The 22,925-nt window shown below is 39.2% G+C and overlaps 1 protein-coding gene across 8 annotated transcripts in view; it reads left to right on the top strand.

Moving 5' to 3' along the window:
* Window positions 1–22,925, top strand: part of tenm4 (teneurin transmembrane protein 4) — a 211,425-nt gene that overhangs the window by 28,367 nt on the left and 160,133 nt on the right. For all 8 annotated transcript variants that reach the window (XM_023962051.1, XM_023962050.1, XM_023962049.1 and 5 more), the window contains exons 2-3: window positions 13,687–13,973; window positions 15,723–15,995. In XM_023962051.1, the coding sequence (XP_023817819.1) occupies window positions 13,688–13,973; window positions 15,723–15,995 (559 nt within the window). In that variant the 5' untranslated portion in view covers window position 13,687. The remainder of the gene's footprint in view (window positions 1–13,686; window positions 13,974–15,722; window positions 15,996–22,925) is intronic.

Here is a 22,925-nt window from a genome sequence, read left to right as displayed (position 1 = left end):
ATTTGTGACTTAAGAAATATGCACTTTCTGATAAATCCACTTCAGACAAATAGATTCACGTATGTATTTGTTTTACTTGTCTGAACTGGCATCTGGCTCAAACTGTACGGCTGGATAGCTCCAATATTGTTTACCATTTTTTGTTGCACCGGTAATGTTAGGTTGTAGGGTGTGAGGGGCTGTAAGCTAGGAAAGTGCCAGGAAAGTGTAAAAAAACATCTGGATGATGCAAAGTGTGGGCGGGGTTGCTTAGCGCCAACAGTCATCATCATCATCATCGTCATTTGTTTATTTATAAAGCACCTTCCAGCACCAGCCAAGAAGAATCAAAGTGCTGTAAACTTGGAGAACATAACATTGTACAATCATAAAAGTATTAAAAGAGGTTAAAACCAGCATAATGATTCCTGCCCACAACTCAAATTTCTAATGAACTGCTGCTCTGCAGAAACTATGTCCTAGAGAACAGTAGAGGTATTTGAAGTGATGGTGAAAAACCACATTATCATAATTAAAAGACCACTGGGAACGCTTTTATAGTAGCTCAAAAGATGATCGAAGCGGGACTGTAATGTGTAATTTAACATTAAAAAAATTATAATCTGGGCCCAGAATTTTACCCTAATATACATTTTTGAATTTGGAAACTATTTATTTATTTTAGAATGTAAGCATTCAAGAAGTTTAAAAATAAATTTAAAACAAATTCCTGAATGTGGTTGAAATCGAAATGAATCCTCAAAATGAATCTTTACATTTACAGAAAGCTGCAGGAAATGAAAAATAAAATAAAAAAAATCCTTCAATTTGTGCCCAAAACTGACAGCAGCCTTTTTCATGAGCGCTCTGATTTCTTACTGAGAGGAAACAGAAAGTTCTTTAAGAGCGAATCTGGTGTTTGATCTGGTGTTTGATCCTTAGCTTAGAAAAGCGTATCATAATATGATAACTACTATTAAAAGAATTTTCTATGGATGGAAGTTGTCAATAGATGCAGAATTAAAAAAAAAAAAAAAAATCATGCTCTTAGTTGTTTATCTATGAAATCTCAAATATTCTGTTTAGAGTCGTTTAGAGTGTTTAGTTAAAATGTAAAAAGTAACCGAAAACTTCTGCATTTTCATGATTTAGACACCGATGTGGGCAGGACAAGTTTCCTCAGCACTTAATATTCACAGAAATAATTCGAAGTGCCTTCCAGGGAGAAAAAAAATATTTAAAATTCAACCAAATTCAACAAAACATTATGAAAAACTTATGGTGTTGCTTTTTGCTGTTAATTATACAGAAAATTCTCTTGGAACATGCAGGACTGCAGCCAGAGCGTCCTGCCAAGCCGACGAATGACTTAAGGTTTTATTTCACGCAGCGAAGAGGTGACCTGACTCTCTACATCAACATTTTCGACTCTGGATTTTGAGTGGCAGAGCTGGGTGATGTGGAGGTTAGCACTGTCACTTTGCTTCTGCGAGTTTGTGTGATCTCCGGGTGCGTGTGTGGGTTTTTACAAGTTGCTCCAACAACCTCCCAGAGTCAAAAAAAAAAAAAAAAAACTGTTTGGCGACATTGAAGGTGGTTCTGGCTGTTCTTTTGGAGGGAGTTTGATCCGTGGTTTCGTAACAGATCACACGTTAGATGGTGTCCTGCATTTCTGTGACACCAAATAGGACAAATTTGGACTCATAGTCGGTGGATGGATAAAAATTAGAGTAACAAACACTTCTTCTCTCAAGAAGGCATTTTAAACCCACACTAAGTATCTGAGCACAGCAGGAAAAACATGATCCATGCTGTTTTTTTCTTTTACATCACTGCTGATCAGACCTGAGCACATACACATCTACACAACATTATTACAGTCATTTAATGAAAGCAGATCAAAGAGTGGGAGCACCAAAATACCTAAAACTGGCTGCTGCTGGTTTTGGTCCATTATTAAATCTTCACATTTATAATGGGCAAGAATACATGAACATTTATTAACACTATTCAGAATTGTTTTCATTTTGAATAGGGGTGTAGAATACTAAAAATGGGAGAAAAACACATATATTTGTCGTGTTCCCAACATATTTAGAAAATCCATGACTGATTACTAAAGATTATTTCTTGAACATTTATTTATTTATTTTAATCTGCCCTATAAAAGAGCTGAAGGCCAGTTGTGTTGGACAGATTTTACTGTTACAATAGGGGTTTATGGATTTTCAGACAAATGAAGTGTATATTTGCATAAACCTCTTTTGTATTTGAGGCTAAGCTTTATTTTTAAAAAATATGTTTATATGCATTGTGTGTTCACCACATTGATATGTTTCTTATGATTTTTTGTATAATAGAATATATTTGTGTCATCAGCAAATATCGAATATAAAATTGATGTAAATATTGAATAGCAGTGGGCCCAGAATAGATCCTTGTGGGACACCACAACATATCTCTTTTGGATTCTGATGTAAATTTATCAATTGTGACAAATTGTTTTCTTACCGTTAGATGGTTTTTGACCCAGGTTGGCACTATTCCTTGTTGGACTGGATGGAAAAAGACGACAGAGGGAGAGAGAATGTGATGTTAGAGATGGGGGGCGAGGTGTTAACATGGGAGAGATAGAGGGGGTGGGGGAGCAGTCAGTAATACAGAGTCATAATCTAAGAGTGTCATAAGTAAATTGCATGACTTAGTTCTCACATACATACACCAAAAAATTATAAATATATTCATAGATTATTGATGGAAGATTTATCTCACAAGATTATGCTCACAGACAGGTACACACATGATTTGCATAACCAATGATATTTGAGAGGGGTGTTAAAACAATACCCATGCCCGTATTTGGACTAAAGTGAAGAAACAGATGGAAGTGCTTCTTAGAGTGTACCTTGATCACACTGAATGCTCCAGAAACAGAAGGGGGCCCGGCACCCCACACCCCAGAGCCGGCGGCAGACAGCACCTTTAACATTTATTTGTGACCTTTTATCCTTACAGGAAAGGTAAGATTACGCCTTGATCGGCCCATTGTGCTGCTAAACATCTTTCATGCTCTGTGCTTGGATCCAGTAACTGCAGGATCATTAGGGTCATTACAGTGTGATAACATCTGTGAGTCATTATGTAAATATTATATTCCCAGAACTGCAGACATTTCATTCTACAACTGGAAGCTAAATACCAATAACACTGAGGACATTTTGTCTAAACCGGGACGACTCCTTAATGTATCTAAATTACATTATCAACCGATTTATCAGGGGATAGAAAATGAATCAAGCGCTGTTGGGAAAGAAACACAGTAGACTTCATCTCGTTTTACATCTTCTTTGGCCAAATCAATGCGTCGACTGCATGTGTGGGCAATGCGACAAACTGCAAGAAAGGGTGAGGTCAGAAAGATTTCAACACGCAACAAGGCCGATTTACCAAAAAAAACACATTATTATTATTATCTTAAAAAAACCCGATGTAATTTCTCTATTTAGAATGTTCATTTAAATGCTAAATATAGCCTAAAATTCAAATATAAATGGATTAAAATATCAAGTTCATAGAAAACGGCATAACAAAATGTCAATCTGTAGAATTAGCAACAAAGTGAATCTATATAAACATAAAAAAACTATAAATTAAGCAAATATTGGCTTAGTGAAGCAATAAAGAGACTTACGACAAGAAATTCTACAAAGATTCCAAATAAATCAGACAAAAATGGATTTTAGCTAAAGTGACTGTGACTATGACTATAATAAGATTGGGTGAAACATTTGGATCGGTTCAGTCTTGAAGGAATCAACAGCTGAACTCCTGCTTCCCACAGTGAGAAAAAGGTGTTTTTGTAATTCTAGTGAAAGGCTGTTAAAATATTTTGGTTTCCCCACATCATTTATCTGCAGCTTCCCTCCAGACTAGACCTGCGGACCTTTAAATATTTAGAAAGCCGGCTTCGACAGTTGCAAGTTTACAGTAAGTTGATTATTGCCGAGCTGGTATTAGATTTGGTTTCCCCGCGGGTCAAACTATAAATCAAAGCTGTTATAATGAGCGTTTGTTGCAGACTAATCAGAGGAGGGTCACCGTCAGAGCACCTGGCAGAGAGGTCGACTTTTTGAATCTCGGCGAATCCTCGTCCTCATTACGGCTTGACAACGCCAACCTCACGAGTGCTCATTACCTGCTTTTATTAATTTGGTGGAACTTCCTGTTAATTCTGAGCAGCTGGGTTCTGCGGCGGTCAGCATGCTCACCGCTTCTCGCTGCTGCTCACCAGGCTGGTCTAAAAGCAGGAATTGCGCGGCCTGCTTCTGCTGTCCGGACCAAACCTTGAACTGCTCAGAGTGATAAGTAGCAGGCGGCGTGCCGCACCGGCGCTTCCAGGCTACTTTTTGTTTATGTTGGGGCTTTTATGCATTCTGTTTAATGCTTTGGTGGGGCTCACTTTTGATCCCGGAAGGAGGTTGCTGAAATTTAGGCCCGTCTGGCAAGCAATGCAACCTCTTCCTCCTCCTCCTCCTCCTCTTCCTACCACCCCGAGCTCCCCCTCTCTCTTCTCTTTTCAAAGCACACCTTTCTGTTGACGGAGGAGGCCTTTCTGTGGGGAAAACCTTCAGAAAAGAAGTAAGTGGTGCCTGGGAGCAGCGTTCCTGCCTCTCAATGGACCCCGGAGACAATGTTCTTGATATATGCCCACATTTTTCCCCAACGTTCCTCCACAGTTGTGTCCATCTGTGACCTGGGATTAATCCTTGGACTGCTGAGGCTTTTTTGATTTCTTAACTGCTGCCAGCCGCCATTAGAGTGGAAACGTCATCACTCATCAGTAATTAAGCGATTTCACAGACAAGTAAGCAGTAATCACACTAGATTACACTCGTAGGGATTTGGCAGACGCGGCGCGTTGGTCTCCATGTGTCTCCTTTCGGTGCTTTCTTCGGGTTTAGTCCCTCCTTCTTCTTTAAAATGCAGAAAGCAAGGCGTGAGCAGAGAGTGAAGTTCAGATTTGTATGCAGCACCAGCACTGAATAGCAATTCTCAGCACACTGCTAATTGTGTGATGGATAGTGCAGGGCCATTTGCATTTATATTGTACCTCCAATTCCTCCTGCCTATTTAGATCCCATATTTAACTCCTGACACTGTCGCACCGGCCACAACACTTCTGGAAAGGCTTCAGTAAGTTTCTAAGAGGGGCGTCCACCGTTGGCCCTGCTGCTGGTGTGTTCTTTAGGTCCAGTAGGCTTTGTGCTGCATTTAGGAACACATTTGTCTTCTTTAGCAGACGTGTCGTTGCTGCTTTTCCAGAACCGAATAAAGTCATTAACAAAAAAGGTCAACAAAACTTTTTACCTTGAGCAAAAGTTGCAACTACGTTTGTGAGAGTATCGTTGTGGCACAAGCTTGGAGAAGTCAATTCAAAGCTGTTTTAACCCTTTTGACACCGGTGCTGTCGCCTGATAACACACTATTTGAACTACTGAAGCGACTTTAACGCTTGACCCGATGCCGGAGTCGCTTTGGCAGGTTCATTGTTTGTAAACAAATCACTCAAAATGTCTTGTATTTATTCTTGAGCACGAAAAATATGCAACAAAAAAGTCTAACTTTTAAGGTTTTAAAATCATTTAAAGCTCAGGTGTTTATTATTCCGGAATCCGGGATACAAACCCTTTAACACAATCGGCAGCGACAGCAAAATACAGCGTACTATTTAAGCTTCTGTAACACTTTGACTGTTTACACAATAACTGTAAATCCAACGGATCCTGAGGCGGAGAAAAGCTGCTTTGCGACATTTTCTTAGTAAATGATCAACGGTTTGTTGATTATGGAAACACTTTGCTACTATAAAGGATTGCAATGTCAATATTTTCTGCGACTTCACCACTGCAGGATTAATGAGACTAGCCGTCTTGGTCAGGCAATATCGCCCCCAACTGCAGTATGTGGAACTGCATCTTTATTCCACGCGATTGAAATCATCTGCAGTCCTTTGGTTCCTTCTGGGAGCGCCAAATACACCAAGATGCTCATTTGAACATGTGAATGCAACCTTGAAGTCCAGGAAACTTTAAAAATCTACTGCAGCAATTAAGAAAAATAAAAAATAAAATCAAATGTTTTATTAGATAAAGAATTATTTGTTGCTTAATAAAAAGTAAAATAAAACGCCAACTGCATATATAGTTCTACATTTTTAAAAGAAACAAACATGAAAAAGTGGGATTAAATTAATCTTTTGTTATCTTTTAAATTGGAGATGTAAATTAAAGAATCCAAACATCGAAAACTTCATCTGAGCTTTTCCTCAGTGGACCCACAGTTAATGATTCACCTCTCTCTTTTTTAAAACTGCAGGAATTCAGAGTTATTCATCGCCTCGGCTCTGTCTTTTCTGAAACCCTTCTCATCTCTGATTATTGGAACTCTAATCCTGGCACAAAAAAAGTATGACTTATTTTAAAAAACGAGAATCTTTTGTCCGTAAGGGTTCAAACATTTGACATTTTACTTTGATTCTCCAAAAGCTTTAATCACATTCAGAGCTGATATTTTTTTTCATGAAGACATTTTTAAAAAATTTTGGACTGGAACTTACCTGCATAGTGTTTGATCGCTTTGAAGTGACCTTTTTACTGTTTTTTCTGGCGCTCTGATGCTCTGTTTTTGAACTTTTGTCATATATAGGTTGCTCTAAGGTGCGTTAAGCGAGACAGACATTCAGTAAATCCATCAGTTAGTCAGACTTTCACTGTCTTAACTTTGTTCACAGCGTGTTTCGCTCACTGGATTTTTGTAACCATACTGAGGATGAAGTTTGGTGTGAAATCTCAAAGCGGTTTAAATCTGGCTAATCTTGCTCCAGGCATTTTCTTTCACTGCTTTTTTCTGATATATGAAAGACTTGATGTCATAGAATTTCAGCCGGGCACAAACCGAATTATTCATTTCTCTTTCATGATCAATTTTTAAACAATTGGTACTTCAGTGAATGAAAAGGGACGCCATCCATACATCACTACCAAATCCAAGTCTCTGATTGGTCAAAGTTCAAACTGATTTAACTTTCAACGCGCTATGTAAACCTTGTGCTATCTTAGATGACCCCCCCCCTTACATTGACGTGTTCTCCCTACCATGAAAAAGGTGGATAAAGGTGGAAAGATTTCATGTAATCCTTGGACACCAGTGAAGATCACAAATCATTGAAGAAAAAAGGTTCAGACCACTGTCTAGTGGGTCTAGATGACCCAACTCCCAATGGTAAAGTGCCTAGGGTAGCACAAGGGTTAATGGAAGCGCGTTTCGTATGTACAGCCCAAAAATGGTCATGGAAAATAGGGATGTCCTGATCCGATCAAGTGATCAGAAATCGGGCCAGATCACATGGTTGATGACTCAATCAGTATCAAATGTTGGCCTCCAATTAGTATTGGACATTTAATTTATCATTATTATGACCAATGCTTTGTATTTATCATTACGGATAAATTCTCCAGTAGAAATTTGCTTGTCATGAATGGATCCCAACGTTTTTTTGTCGTAAAGCGCAGAAAATAATACGGCAGCAGTTCAAGCAGAAGTCAAACAAAAACAGCTTGTGAAATGCTCACCGACTCAGACTTCAGTAACTCTTTTAAGTATCTCTATTGGCCTGGCTTAATGCAAACTTCAACCTATAAATGCATTTTCAACAGAATTGTTCCTTATTATTCCACAGTCCGGGTCAATTCTCTATTCTGATTGGCTGCTGGGTGTGGATTAAAAAGTGATGATAAACAGTGATGAAGCACACTTAAAAAAAGGTTCCGGTTACATAGCATAAATATTCTGTATCACTGCGCTGGCTTGCACAAACTTCCAAATCAAGCAGTGAGAGGTGAACTTTCTCTCTGAATTGATTTGGTTAAAAATGTTCTGAAGATACTAAAGTCACTAAACTTTCTCACAGGACTAGTTATCACCTCTATTTACTAGATAATAGTTAATAATGAGAAAGTTAATAATATCACTATTTTTACTTGATTGTTCAAATTACTTCACAGAAGTGATCTGTTTATGGGTTAAATGATGAAAGGGTTAATGAAATAAAAACATGGGATAAACTGAATCTGTGTATTAACATTTGTTCATTTTTAAAATGAGCTTCAAAAGAATTGGATCGGGACTCGGTATCGGCAGATACTCAAGATTGCATGACTTGGAAAACACCCGATTGGAACATCCCTAATAAAAAATCTGACGGTGAAAGCAAGAAGCCAGAAACACTCCTATAAGCTTTTTTATGGAACGTGATCGCTTGAACGTTGGTTGCAGAGGGCGGTGTGAACGCAGCATAAGATGCGGCTACTCCCCTTTAAGACCCTTCAAATCGAATCTGCATCTCGTTACTAAGGCTTTAGCCCACTCTCAAGGGTGCAGTGTGAAAGGGATTTAAACTAAATGAAGGGTTTTTTTTCTTGGTCTAACCACATCAATTTATTTGTTCCTGAAGGTTCCACAAATGTGATCCAGGCTGTAAATACCCAGCTTTACCTGCAGCTGCATCCAAGAGAGCGGTCTCCTTAGTGTGTTGTTGACACTTTTAGTTGAATTTACCTATAGTTTCTGGATCTGCATGAGAAGATACCCTTCAAGTCGCTCTCTAAATTTCATCTCTGGCTTTCTGCATCATTGTGTCCGATGGCTTTCACTGTTCGGCACTTTCCCTGTAAAAGCACATTATGGCCGCTCTCACAGCTGCCTTACATTTGCTTTGCATCCACAGACAGCAGATAAAAAAACTGGAAAAAGGTGGGGAACTGCAATTTCTTTGAAAGGGAAACAGACCATCCATCATCTCTTTTGTCTATCCAGGGAGACTTCCATTGATTCCGGATCGTTGCAAAGATATGCGGCGAGTTTCGCTTTTTGGCTCGGCTCGGGCTCTGCTGCTTGGGCCTCACCAGGACTTTTGTCTTTGAAATAAAAGTACGATTTTTATCTCTCCTTTAGAGATCTCAATCCATGGCATTGATTTTCTCTGGCAAAATGACTTTTCTTTGGTGAACTTTTATTAATCCTTCCCTGATTCTGCTTAGAGAGAAAAAAAAACATTTTCTCAGTAGAAAAAAATGTATTTATGTAACAGAGAACACAATAAAAAACAATGTGTTATTCTTTTGTTGTTTTTTTAATATTTCAACACGTTTTGTCATGACTCAGAGTTGGACAGAGCAGCTTTTTGTGTGGAAGCACAATAAAAGTGTCAGGTGTCTCTCAATTTTCTTCGTATTTTATTGTGAAATTTCTGGCTGGAGCCCCCAAAATGGGAGTCATTAGCATCCAGTGACTTTTAGCATTGTTTATGGCTTGTTGCATACTTCAAAAAACTTTACTCAGTTTCCCATGCCACCCAATCTCATTGGCTGTGAGCTGATTAATAATGAGGCGTTTGTGCAGACCTCTCTGGGAACCACAACGCTACGTTGGACACAAACGTTGCAAAGCTGCTTGTTGTCTGCGCTTTCCAATTTGCTTTATTCGTTAAGGATCTTGAGCTAAAAGTAACTTAAAAGCTCACAGAGGCAGCATTTTTAACAATCTCAGGAGTAGCTGAAGGGCTCTTATGGATGAAGACTATGCATCCCCCTCATCCCCCTCATCGTCCTCCCTCCCCAACCCATGTGGCCTCAAGTCATTAATCACCCGGATCTTTTCAGCTGTCAATACATACAAAGAAAGACCCCCAAACCCAACAAGGATGACTCCAATGAAACATTTTTTTTTCTTCTTCCTCTGAGCAGGGGCAAATTTAGTTCACAGAGCAGTTTTGTTTACCGTCTGGGGCAAATTTAATACAGTATTCATAAAGAGCTTATCTAGTGGAAAAATCCTTGTCTCCTACAACACAGAATATTGTTGTCTACAAAAAAAAAAAAAAAAAACTACCCGATTTGCATGGATTAATTTTGATCTCTTTTTCAGAAGGCTTTACTTCTCAATTTTGCTTTTTCCTAAGACGTTTAGGAAGCAGAGTAGTGAGGAGTGCAAAATAAAGCATTCCTCACTGAAAATAAATAAATAGAAAGGTTGATTTTATTTCATATTCAAGTGTATTTGGGCCACCTTAAAGAAAAAACGGAGTATAAATTAAAAAAATATGAGAAAAAGTCTTTATTGGATGAAAATAAAGTCATACAATTATGAAGAAGAGTTTTTATTTTATGAGACAAAAGTCATAAAATTGGGAGAAAAAAGTCCTAACTTTATTAGAATAAATTGGTATAATTATGAGGTTGTAATAACACAAGAAAAATTATGAGAAAAAAGTTGTTTTTGTTTTCAAGGATAAAGCAACACCTTTTCAAAAACATAGTTGGTTTGTTGTTTTAGCCTCCGTCCACATTAATAACTAAATCCATCAATGCAGCTGTGTATTATTAAGGCTTTAGTGTATCATAGGAATCAATGGGCCATAATGCATTTGCACCTCAGCGACTGAGCTGCCGGCGGCGTAAAACGGCGTGCCCGCCAGAAATCTACTCCTTGTGGGTCAAGAATCTCCTTCCAAAGAGGCTCGGATCCCTGCTAATTCTTTCAACGTCTTTATGCTCACAAAGGTCAATCTCACTAAAAGACTTAGGATTTCCTTATTTGGGAAATCAGAGCTGAAAAAATTGCTTATAATGCGCTTTACGTCTCTCATTTTGTTGTTTAAATGTTTTTTAGTAATTAGCCTCATGACATATGACTTTAATCTCTTAAATTTTCAATTTTGAATTTGTTAAATTATAACGTTATTCCTGTAACTTTCTCATAATTTTATGACTTTTTCTCGTAAAATTACAAGTTTTTTACTAATGATTTTATTCTTGTAAATGTTTGACTTTTTACTGATAATGACTTTCATTCATTTAACTCTCGTAAAAGTACGCCTTTTTTTCATGATTTTATGACTTTATTCTCAAACATTTTTGACTGCTCTTCTCATAAAATTATGACTTCTTTCACATCATTTTACAGCTTTTTTCACGTGTACATATTTGTCTTTGACGGGCGTATCGCCCTGCCGCGGATCTCATCATGTTGAGCTTCAAAGCAAACAGCCAGCACGCCTGTAATGCAGTTTACTTCCACATTGACATTTGTTAATCCAGCTCAATATCTTAAAAGACGCGGTCACCTCAAATGAGCTGCCTGGGCGGCACCATCAGTTAACTACAATACAATTATCCATTGATCTACCCCGCGTTTCACTGAAACAGCAGAATTTATTCTTTCACCTATATCCACCCTAATATTTTGCCCTTGAAAGCAACTTAAAAAAAGCGGCATAGCTGAATACTAAAAGCCCCCCTCTCGATATTGATCTTCTCCTCAGTGTTCTGTTGGCAGTTGTAGTTTTACGATGCAGATTTTAATCACCTCTGCTGGTTCAGAGTAGCCCGGGATGTTTTCTGGCAGCTCGGTTTGAGGCTACAGATGATTTGTGCCATATAAACAACACAATTCATCGAAGGACACCTGCCACTTTTACACGGGGCTGGACACCCAGCCTTTCTGTATGGCACATAAAGCAGAATATATGTGGGTGGCTGGCGCCATAAATTCAGAGCTGCAAGATTTGTTGTGCCATATTTTATTTGATCGAATTCCAGCGATCCCTTTTGCACTTTGCCGTGTGTGCTGAGCCGTGCTTGCACTGTCTGGGGACACAAGCATGAGGGTTTTTTTTTTTTTTTTTTTTTTTTTGCAGGTGGTTCAGTGAGTTTTAGTGGTTTTGTTAGGTTTGTAGGTGAGTGGCTGTAAACATGTATACCTCACAACTCCTGAATGCAATATCCAAACTTTGACCCTAAAGACTGATAGAAAATTTGAAGCTGATCATGTTGTAAGTTAAGGTTATCCGCTCACCTGATCTTTAGACCTGTTGGGTCCTTTGATCTACTGTAAAAGCATTCCCGGCGGCCTTTTAATTTTTATTATGCCATTAAATTTGTGTTGTTTACTAGGACGATGTAGGCCCTATGTCGCATAAGTCAGAGGCATCATAAGTATTTTTCATAAAGAACTACTCAGAAAAGCAATTTTGAGCTTTACTTTCTTGCATCGTCAGAAAAATGCTACAACATGTTAGAAAAAAACACAATTTTCTTCAGAATGGGTCTTTAAGTTGGTTTAATGTAGGTCTGCAGGCTTCTTTTTGTTAAAGAACTTACTGCAAAGCGTGGTTTTCCCCTTGCACTGTCATATTTTGGTGGTCACTTCAACTGATCAGCCTTGTCAAGGTGAAAAAGTGTTAGTTTCTTCTCTCCAAAGGTTTTCTGAAAAAAAATTATAGAGTTCTGATAAATGGAAGACAGAAAAATAACTTCATCTCACTCTTTCAGCTTTTATCCAACAAGCAAATAAGTCCATCTGAGATTGTGGATCTTGTTTTGCTTGCAAGTGAATCCTGGTGTGGTAAACGCAGACTGACTGAACAGAAAAGTTGCCACCATGAGGCACAAAAAGAAAAGAAAAGAAGGCAAACAGCACCAAACATAAAAACTAAGGACAATTTTGTGAATTGGGCAGAGTCAGGCAAAGAGGCTCGACTTTATTTTTTTTTATTCTAAAACATTAACTAGGCTACATACAGTAGAGTTATATCATTTGACATTAGTAGAAATAAACACAAAGTATCAAGACTGTACACATGCAGACACGAAAATCAATTATTCTACAGAACAATCCTGACTGGTAGAATGTGATTTAAATTTGATCAATATAACCCAAATTTGGTATGATACTTAGAGTGTAAGTCGGTTTTTCTATTTAAAATTGTCATTGTTTGTATCAAACCAACTGTCTAATGTTGGTAAAGGTTTTTTTCATCTTCTTTGTTATAGATTTTTTACTGGTAGATAAAAGTGCCGATGTCTAGTGGGTAAATGTGGTTTAGTGAGGAAGTGATGGATTCTGGGAGGTTGAGTCCAGTTTTCTAAGTAATAGAGTGGTATTTCTAGCTTTTACTTCCATTTGAACTGGACCTGTTGAACCATTCTGAACCATTCTTGTGTGAAAGCGCTCCAACTCCATGTGTTGCTACGTTTCCTTCTTTGTTTCTTTTGTCTTCCTGATCCGCTGGTTTTCGACTCCTTAAGTGTATAGAACTTTTTAAATCCTTGGCCAGAGACCAACCAAAGTAACCCCAAGTCCTAAAACAGCCCTCAAAGGTTGAGCATTGGCTTCATCTACCTTTTTTCAGGGTCTGTCAAACCAGATAAATCTGTACTTTTCCAATTTTCCAGATACTCGATCTTGATGCTCTCCACTAAATTGAAGTCATTTTTGTACTAGTCTAACTGGTTCCTAACTTTGACAGGTTTCACTTCTGTTTAATTGCAATACTTGACGTGTTCTTTGCATTTTTTGTGCGGCCAATGTTTTTATTTTCTTAAAATGGTCTTCTCCAAAACCACATGTGGCCTCTGACACGGCTATTAAAGGACTGAAAAGCTGCTCTCTACATCGGTTAGGATAGAATAACTTGTTTCCAGCTGAAACATATTATTCACAGCAGTTTTTCCAATGGAAGTTCTTACTTATGTGCTTAGTGAAGCCCAGAGGGATCATTGTCGTTAGCCAAGAGGGAAAACTATTTGTTTTGACAGATAATAATTTCTCTTTCCTGATGGAGCGTTTTCTCGGCTTTGTCTTCCACAGAATGAGTGGGACTGAACGGGAATCCGAAGCTTTATTTTATTCTGAAAGGTGCGCCAAGGCAGCCATGGAGGTGAAGGAACGCAGACCCTACCGCTCTCTCACGGCCCGGCAGGACACGGAGCGTCGGTACACCAGCTCCTCGGCAGACAGCGAAGATGGCAAAACCAATTCCAAATCCTACAGCTCCAGCGAAACCCTGAAAGCCTTCGACCACGAATCCAGGATGGCCTACGGCAGCCGAGTCAAGGAAATGGTTCACCATGAAGTTGACGAGTTCAACCGCCAAGGTTAGATCATAATGAATTCACTTTCCCAATTATTTGATTTAAAGTTCGATTTTTGGGTTTTGTTTTTGGATCGATAGGAGATTTGTGTATTACAAAACAACAAAAACAAAAACACTGTTAGAAATACTTTTTTATAAATTTGCTAATAAGCAAATACCAACCAAGAAATCTTTCATTTAGCTTATACTAAGCGTGTTGAAATGTAATAAAACTTAATTAATATTAGCACAACAACCGTATTTAATAGGGATGCAATTATTCACCTTCTTACGATTCAGTTCAAGCTGCTTTCGGTTTGAAGCTACGTTGGAAGAGGCTGGATGTGAAATGTCAAAGCGGTACAAATCTAGCAAATCTTGCTCCAGGCTTTTTCTTTCACAGCTCTATTCTGATATCTGAAAAACTTGGTGTCATATAATTCCATCCGGGCGCAAATTACCATTATTACTTTCTTCTCTATTATCAGTTTTCAAACGGTTGGCCCTTCTGTGCATTTATATCCATTCGTCGCTACCAAATCTGAGTTTCTGATCGGTCAAAGTTTTGCCTGGTTTAACTTTCAACGAATGTTCAATGGCCGCCCATTACTGCCCAAAACAGTTGTAATAATGAACGTAGCGACACGTTAATATGCGAGTTTTGAAGGCGGAGGCCTGAAAAGCGCGTTTGCATGGCTTTTCATTGGAAGGTTGAGCGCATGTTGCCGAGGGCCGTGTGAACATGGCTACAAACCAAGAATTGCATCTTTTGTGGATTATTGGTTTGTTTTTCTTGATATGAGTTCTTTTTATTTACTGTAAATGAGAACTGGACTGAGTCAGTGTGAGTGTGGTTTGCTTCTGGCTTTAAGGAAACAAAGATAATTCAGTCGCCATGTTTTTTGCGATAAATACAGCGGTATGTTGGAGCCAAACGACGTCAGTTTGGGGGGAGTAGTCCAAAATCTGTCAACCAGACGTTTTGTACTTTGGACGTGGGGCCAGCGGCATCACATACTTTTGAGGCATTTGATTGGTCAGTTTACAACTTGAATAACTTGCACTAAAGAAAAAATACCATGAAAAAAATGTGATTAGCAAGAACATGTTGATAAAGTATCAGAGCAAGAATGGTTACTCTGACCAAAAGAATGACTGTGTAATAGCCGTTTATTTCTCAATAGAAGTCAATGGGATTTACTTCCTGTTTAGGGTGCAAAGAGGGTGGGGTCACTTAGTCCTGTTCTCACGTACAGTCAATGGTTGTTCTGAAAATGCACAAACCATTCGTTACCAGTGAGATCCGAGGTCTCAGAAAAACCCGATTACATTCAGAGATTTGGATCTCAGGCTTGAACTTCCCATGACATTGTTAAAAACTGCATGGAGAACGCGCAACCTTTCACCTCACATTTCAGACATATAAAATTGACCGTCGCCTTTTATATCTGATCTAATAGGAGAGTCAAAGACTAACTCCAGCTCAACCTGATTTTTACTTTTTCCAAAGCTTTTTTCAGCTGTTTTTGCATTGTTAGAATTTGTAAATTGGAGGAAATTATGTTTTTAGTTAAAAAATAGCTTTTCTAAAATACAGCAAAGATTGAATGCAGATGAATTCATTCTATGAAAATACATTGACTCTAAGAGTGTAAAATTTGCTTTTACTTTAGTTTAATTACTGTGAAAGCATTATGCTTTAGTTTTTCATTTAAATGAACAGATCCACGATTCTGGATGCTAATTATTTCAATCCTGCTTTCCTCTGCAGGGTCGGACTTCTCGCTCCGAGACCTCGGCTTCGGAGAAGCGCTGCCGTCACACGTGGCCACGTACCGGAGTGACATGGGAATGCCGCACCGCGACTACTCGGTCAGCGTGGGCTCGGATGCAGACACGGAGACCGATGGCATCATGTCACCGGAGCACGCCGTCAGATTATGGGGCCGCAGCAACACCAAGTCGGGCCGCAGCTCCTGTCTCTCCAGCAGGGCCAACTCCAACCTGACCCTCACTGACACAGAACACGAAAACACCGAAAACGGTAGGAGGGGCTTGTCTTTACTGTAGCTTTTGGCCTTTCACAATAAAGCTAATTTTTATTTGTCATTTGGGTTTGATTCCAGTGTTAAACTGGAGACTATTTTGGTTTACTTTTAAGTTGTTGTTTTTTTTTTGTCTTTAACTGGAGAAGAAAAAAAAATCCTGAGAAGTTCAGCTGAAAAGTTGGATTTTTTTTAACAGTTTTTTGCCTATATTTAACCTTAAAGTTTAGATTTTGGATATATGTTGTTTCAATTCTTAAGCTGTGTTTTAGATATTGTCTACAGAAGGTTCATTTCTCTCAGTTTTTATGTGCGCGATCAAACAGAACCTGGTCAGACAGGTTCCTTTTATGACTGCAGTCCTAGAATGTGGGAACCCAGATGCATGTTTGTGGTTTGGTCTTTGCATTTTCCTGCAGAGTGGGTCTCTTTGTGTTACATGACCTAGAGTTAAGAAAAAAGCAAAAGCAAAGCAGATCTGCTGAAGGCACGCCTTAAAGTAATTCAAGCACTACAAACAAAGAAAAAACTAATGAAGATAAAAGAAAGAAATATATATCTGCAGGAGTCAGAAGTTTATTGTAAAATATAAAATTTATGAACAAAAAAAAACAAATTTACATATATACTCTCTTACATATCTATATACACATGGATATAATGCCATATATACTCTCATGACAAATTCACATTTTTGCACATTGGCTGAATCCCTCATAGCTGTGAGCTTGTGGCCCGCTCAGCATATTTTCTATGTCACAAAGGCTCTTTTTCAACAAAAGCTTTTTTGTGCTCCTGATTCACAGCGATTTGAATAAAGAAATACCCAGAATTGCAGTTTAGAACTAATTTTTCTTTACATATGTCGGTCACCATCAGAAAACGGCCTATTTTCTTTTGAACGGGTCTTTTAAATATTTAGTTCCACTTTAAAAAATGTAGCTGTACAGTCTTACCTTTTAGTTTGTTTTTGTGTCACTAATAAATTCTCTTTCTATTCAAATTATGTAATATACTTTTAATATTTTAGTGCTCCGTGATCAAATTTACATGTTTTGCACAACATAAAGTTCCACATTAGTATAAATCGTGCTAAACACATGACATTTATGGTTTTGTTGTCAGGGTTCTTGACAGACTTAAAATGATGATGGACTGGAGTCTGGCGGAGATCTTAGTGTTTCGGAACGCACAGTGTTATGTATTGGCCCCTTATTAAAACGGATGGAAATGACTTTTCCAAGAGGAATCTGTTTGCAGACCGGACTTTACAGAGAGAAGGTGTTCTATCATCTGAGACGAAGTCTTCTTTTTTTTCTAAACTTGCTCTGCAGAGTTGCTGCCATGTGTTTACAGCCTCCCGTAGCTGCAGCATCATGCATCTGCGTGACCCGATCGAGATCCTAAGTAGCCTTTTATTCCACTCACCCGAGCAGAACGAGCACTCGCATTCACCATTTAATTCAGTAATGCCAGATAACATACAATTTATATATGGCGAGTTAATTAAAACCCGTGGAGGAGGCCTGCTTGTGTGTGCTTTAATCTATTTAAATCAACAAACCGTTTACTGTGCTTTAATGTAGTCAAGCTGCTGGGCAGTTCTGCCCACTTCACATGTGACTTACTTAACCCGCTTTTAATGCATGCAAATGAGCAACTGTAATTTTGGAACCTTTTCCTTGATGCTGGGAAGTTTCCCGGCTTCAGCTGTGAGCAGAAGCATCTGTGTTTCATGATGTTCTCCTGAAGAAAACCTCCAGCTGTGCTGGAAGTCGGTCGTATGAAGCAGTCCGCTTGTCTAGAGTGAACCCTAATACAAGAAAATCAATGCAGTTAGATTCATGTAATTGGAAATGCATGCACTGCTTTCTGTGTGCTAACATTGGAAGGCCCCTAATGCAGAATGTAAGGCTCTAGATCCTCCCCCCGTGCTGCCTCTGGCCCCCTGGGAGCCCCCGCAGGACACCTCCAGCACCTCTGCTGAGTCATCGCACTTCTTTGCTTGGCCTGAACGGAAAAAGAGCAAAAGGCAGACCACAGTGTGTGTGTGCGTATAGGAGAGGGGGGGGGGGGTTACAGCATGTTCTTTATTCTGTCAATTTTTGCACAAAAGTGCTTTTTTCTAGTAGTGTGATCAACACCCCCCCCCCCCCCCCCCCCCCCCCGCTGTCAGAGCTGCTTAATGTGGTCACAGCAGCACAAGAAGCGGCGCAGAAAGGAAGCCACGAGGACGCCAAAGCCAGATATAGTAACAGGCAGAATGCTGTGACAGATCCTCATGGGAGGACAAACCCCTGCATGGGATGTACCACCGGACCATAACTGAAGTGGCTGATATCAAGAAGTCCTACCAATGGCTAGAAAGAGCTACAGGACAGCACTGAAGCGCTCATCCTGGCAGCCCAGGAACAAGCCCTGAGCACCAGAGCCATAGAGGCTCAGATCTACCACACCAGACAAGACCCAAGGTGTAGGCTGTGCAAAGAGGCGCCTGAAACAATCCAGCACATAACTGCAGATGCTGGCAGGGAAAGCATACATGGAGCGCCACAATCAAGTGGCTGTAATAATATACAGGAACATGTGTGCAGAATATGAACTGGAAACCCCAAGGTCAAAATGGGAAACACCTCCGAAGGTGGTAGAGAATGAGAGGGCAAAGATCCTGTGGGACTTCCAGATCCAGACTGATAGGATGGTAATGGCGAACCAACCAGACATTGTAGTGGTGGATAAAGAACAGAGGAAAGCCGTTGTGGTGGATGTGGCAGTGCCAAGCGACGGAAACGTCAAGAAGGAACATGAAAAACTGGAGAAATACTGAGGGACTCTGAGAAGAGCTGGAGAAAGCCTGGAAAGTGAAGGTGACAGTGGTGCCTGTGGTAATTGGAGCACTCGGGGCAGTAACCCCCAAGCTGGAGGAGTGGCTACAACAGATACCTGGAAAGACCTCAGACCTCTCAGTCCAGAACAGCGCAGTGCTAGGAACAGCTAAGATACTGCGCAGGACCCTCAAATCAAGTCAGATCAGATTAAATCAAATCAAACTTTATTTGTATAGCACTTTTCCAACGTAAGCCACTCAAAGTGCTTTACATAAAAATATAATCAAATTTAAAAACAAAAGGACAAAACAAACAAATAAGTTCCCAGGCCTCTGGTAGAGGACCCGAGTTTAGGTGAGAAACCTCCCACGGAGGGTGAGAGGGGCCGTTGTTTTGTTTGTTTTGTTTTTTAAATATATTAAATCTAAACACACTAATCCAACGCAGGTAAAATGGAAACCTTCCTCTATTTTCCTTCGTTTTGTCTCCGTTGATGCTAAAATTGTTTGAAGGTCAGACAAGTTTTATCCTTTGAGCCGTTTCTAATTTCAGATTAATTTCACTGAACCAGAAAAAAGACATGGTTTTTCTATTTTTTAGCTAAACGATCAGTTTTGAGTGAAACGGCATGAGCAGCCCTGATGGTGGGACTTCAGGTTTGCAGCTGTCATGACAGATTGCTTTGCTGCTCCAGTTCAAGTGTTCGCTGAGAGCAGATTGGTAAGTATTGAGTGACAGGTCCATATACGCTTTAAAAGTGCTCAATAAACTGTAAAACCTGACTCGAAGAGCCTCCCAGGTTCTTAAGTAATTATGCACCGATGGCTGTGACACATTCTTGTCGCGCTGCAGGATATTTCTGTGGTCGTGTCAAGAGAATTTCCTGACGAGCATCACATTTAGGAAAAGCAAAAAACTGAAGTGTTGATACTCTGCTAATAATGAAATCAAAATAAAACAATAAAGAGGGAAAAATGTGTCTAATTATTCACCTTTCAGCTCTGCAGGATGAAACCTAACAAATCAATCCGCCTTTTAAGAGATCGTGCTAAATGTACAAATGTACAAACTCACCACCATTTTCATTGTTTTGTATATTAAGTGTAACCACAGAAGCCAAACATTTCAGACCTGAAAATGAGATACGACTCAACAATTTAACCAGCGGTTACCCGGCTGACTGACCCGCTTTCACTGCCAGCATTTGATTGGCGGCCATCAACAGCTGTCGCCCCCCGATGGGGATCATGCATCTCAAAGATTAAACATCTGTTTTCTCTGCGCTCTGCTGTCTTTGGATCATCGTGTGACATCTTGTTGATCAATGTTCCAATTTTCCTGGAAAGACGTTCATGGCTGGAACTCTAAACTTTTGTCTTAAGTCGTGGCTGCAGAACTTAAAACAACCCTCATAAAGCTTGTGATGGAAACTTGTCTGCTGTAGGAACTTCCTCCTAACTTTGTCTGGAAGCTCATTCCTGTGCCGAGGAGGAGCAGGAGTGAAGATGGACGCACAAAATAACCAGATTTGCTCCACAGTCAGAACTTTTTCCACTTTGTTTCTAGTTTTGGCATTTGGTGATGTTTTATGGGACACAATTGTTGTAGAAGACCTTCATCCTGTTTTTTTTTTAAGCCTTTCACAGTAAACTAAGCTCTCCATATGATCATATATAATCTTTGGCACACTAAAGAACAAATTATTTATGAAATACGCGTTATTTTCATAACCTCTTTTCCTACTTGGAAGGAAGATCTCTGAAGCTCCGCCTTTCTGACCTTGTGGATGCCGCCGCCCATTTCATGACATCAACCTAGAGTCAACCGAACTTCTGCAAAGATGGATGTGCAGATTGTGCTCATCCATGCATTAAGCCGATCACCGCAAGCTACACAGAGAAAGCTGTTGTGTGTGTGTGTGTGTTTTAGCCTGGGGGCTTTTCTCACTCATTTATGTCACAATGTGAGAATCTGCTTGTTTTTCGGGGGTTGGGAGGGGCTGGTTTTTAGAGAAATACCACTTTGGGGTTATTTATAGTGAGGAATGAACATTATAATAAAGTTGATTTGGCATGAAATAAGCCCTTTAATGCAGACTGTTTGTGTTTCCATAAACATCTAGACGCTTCAGCCTGCTGTTCACACAGAGACGAAGACGCTCTTCCTCCTGGTGAAGTTTCTTATGTTGGGTGGAGGTGGACAGTCAAAAGCAGTTTTAAACTGAATTCAAGTTATTTGAAGCATCTGTCTTCAAGACAAAATCTTTCTTGCTGTAATTTGATGCATTTTTATACGACTTCCTGATTGGTCAAAGTTGGACCTGCATTGTGCGTTTATTGGCTTGCAAAACTCAAACTCTTGTCGTCACATTTGCTAAAAAACGTAGCAGGTTATGAGATGACAAAAAAATAATAATAATATCTGAACAAAAGACAAAAGAAAGTTTTCCCGGTTGTCTTTGCAGCACTCTGAAGCGTAAAAGATCTATTTAAATTATTTCTATGTAAAAAATGAACCTCTTTTCCTCACTTTGTGTTTGTTTCTCCTTCTCAAGATGTTGGAATTGGCAAGAAAAGAGGAAAAAAAAGGGACAAAGGTTCTTTTTTTTCAGTTTGTTAAAAAAAAGAAAAGAAAAGAAAAAAGTTCCCAGAATGATCAAAGTGCCTTTGATGAAGTCTTCAAGGAGAAATAGAGGGAAAATGGTTCATAACGGTAAACCGACACGGGGGGCAGAGCTGCGTTCGGAGATGCTGGGACAGCCGAAGGCAGAGTCACACGCAAGTTTGTTGACCTTTTATCACTGTTATGAAATTTGTCCTTTCATATTTAACACGGCAAAAATATGCAAAGGCTGGAGTTTGGCTGTTTTACTGAGAACTGAATGCAGGAAACAGATTTAGCTGGAATCAAGGCGAAAGATCCCAAAAAGATGAAACGCCGGCGTTTGGTGACTGGTGTTCCTGTTATGAAGCTTGAAAGAAAAAACATCTTAAATAAAACTAATGGACAAACTAAACTTCCTGCTGCTTTTCAAACTCCTCATTTTCACTCAAACTTTTAATAATTCTGTAAAAATCTAGTGGTGTCTGGCATTTGCATATTGAATTTTAACTTAAGGAATATTTTACACCTCCCTGTGGTCTTTTGTGCTTCTCTTCTGGAGATAAAAACTCGCTGATCATCCACTCTGACTTTAAGGGTTTGTGATTTACCAAAAATGATTTCTGTCAATATAAACCCCTTAACTACAACTCTGACATGGTTTGTTCAGTCGGAGAAAAGCTGAGACTCTATGCTTTCCGCTTGACATATTTATTTATTATGTCAATCAAGAGTATGCTGTGTGGGCCCTGGAGGACAATTTGGCTGATCATGATTTTCAATGATCAGCCAATGCAGCCTGTGACTCGGCCGCTCTCACAGGGAAAGGAAAATCAGAAAAAGTAGAATAAAATGCAATTGGAAACAGTTTTTTCTTTAATTGATCCTCAATAATTAGCTGATACCTGCTGATGCAGGCTTGCACATATCTGTATAGTTGTGCTCACGGGTGCCTGTAGATGGGAGGAAGGTTTATTTGTACTTTTGCTATTTGCTTTAAATTAATTTAAATAATTAATTTTATTTTAAATAATTTTAAATATATTTATTTCTAACCAAAGCTGTAAATAGCTCCCCTTGTCATAGTTTATCTCCCAATTATTGCTGCTTTCCGTCTCACTGGTGTTTGATGGCTCCTAAACTTTCTAGTTCTCATTTCAAAAGTTGCACGAAAACTTTATTAGCAATAGTAAACGTTTTTCTCACTACAACCCACAAAAAAAGGATTTTGTTTTTGTGTTTGCTGTCATGTAAACTACTTCTGTATGACTTTAACAAATGTTGACAGTTTAGGTTCAAATAATCCCCAAAATATTCAGTTAGCTTTATTCATAAAGGACCAATTCACAACCAACGTTGTCTCGAGGCTTCACAAAGAAAGAATGAAAATACTGTTAGGAGGATTTTCTGACCAAAACAACTAAATATGTTGACTTTTCTCTTCAGTGAAAAAAGGATGAGCTAAACCGATCTAAGCACATGCAAAACTAGACTTGACCT

Source organism: Oryzias latipes, chromosome 13 (assembly GCF_002234675.1).
Source record: "Oryzias latipes chromosome 13, ASM223467v1".
In the NCBI taxonomy this organism is placed as follows: domain Eukaryota; kingdom Metazoa; phylum Chordata; class Actinopteri; order Beloniformes; family Adrianichthyidae; genus Oryzias; species Oryzias latipes.
This window is presented reverse-complemented; position numbering and strand designations above follow the sequence as displayed.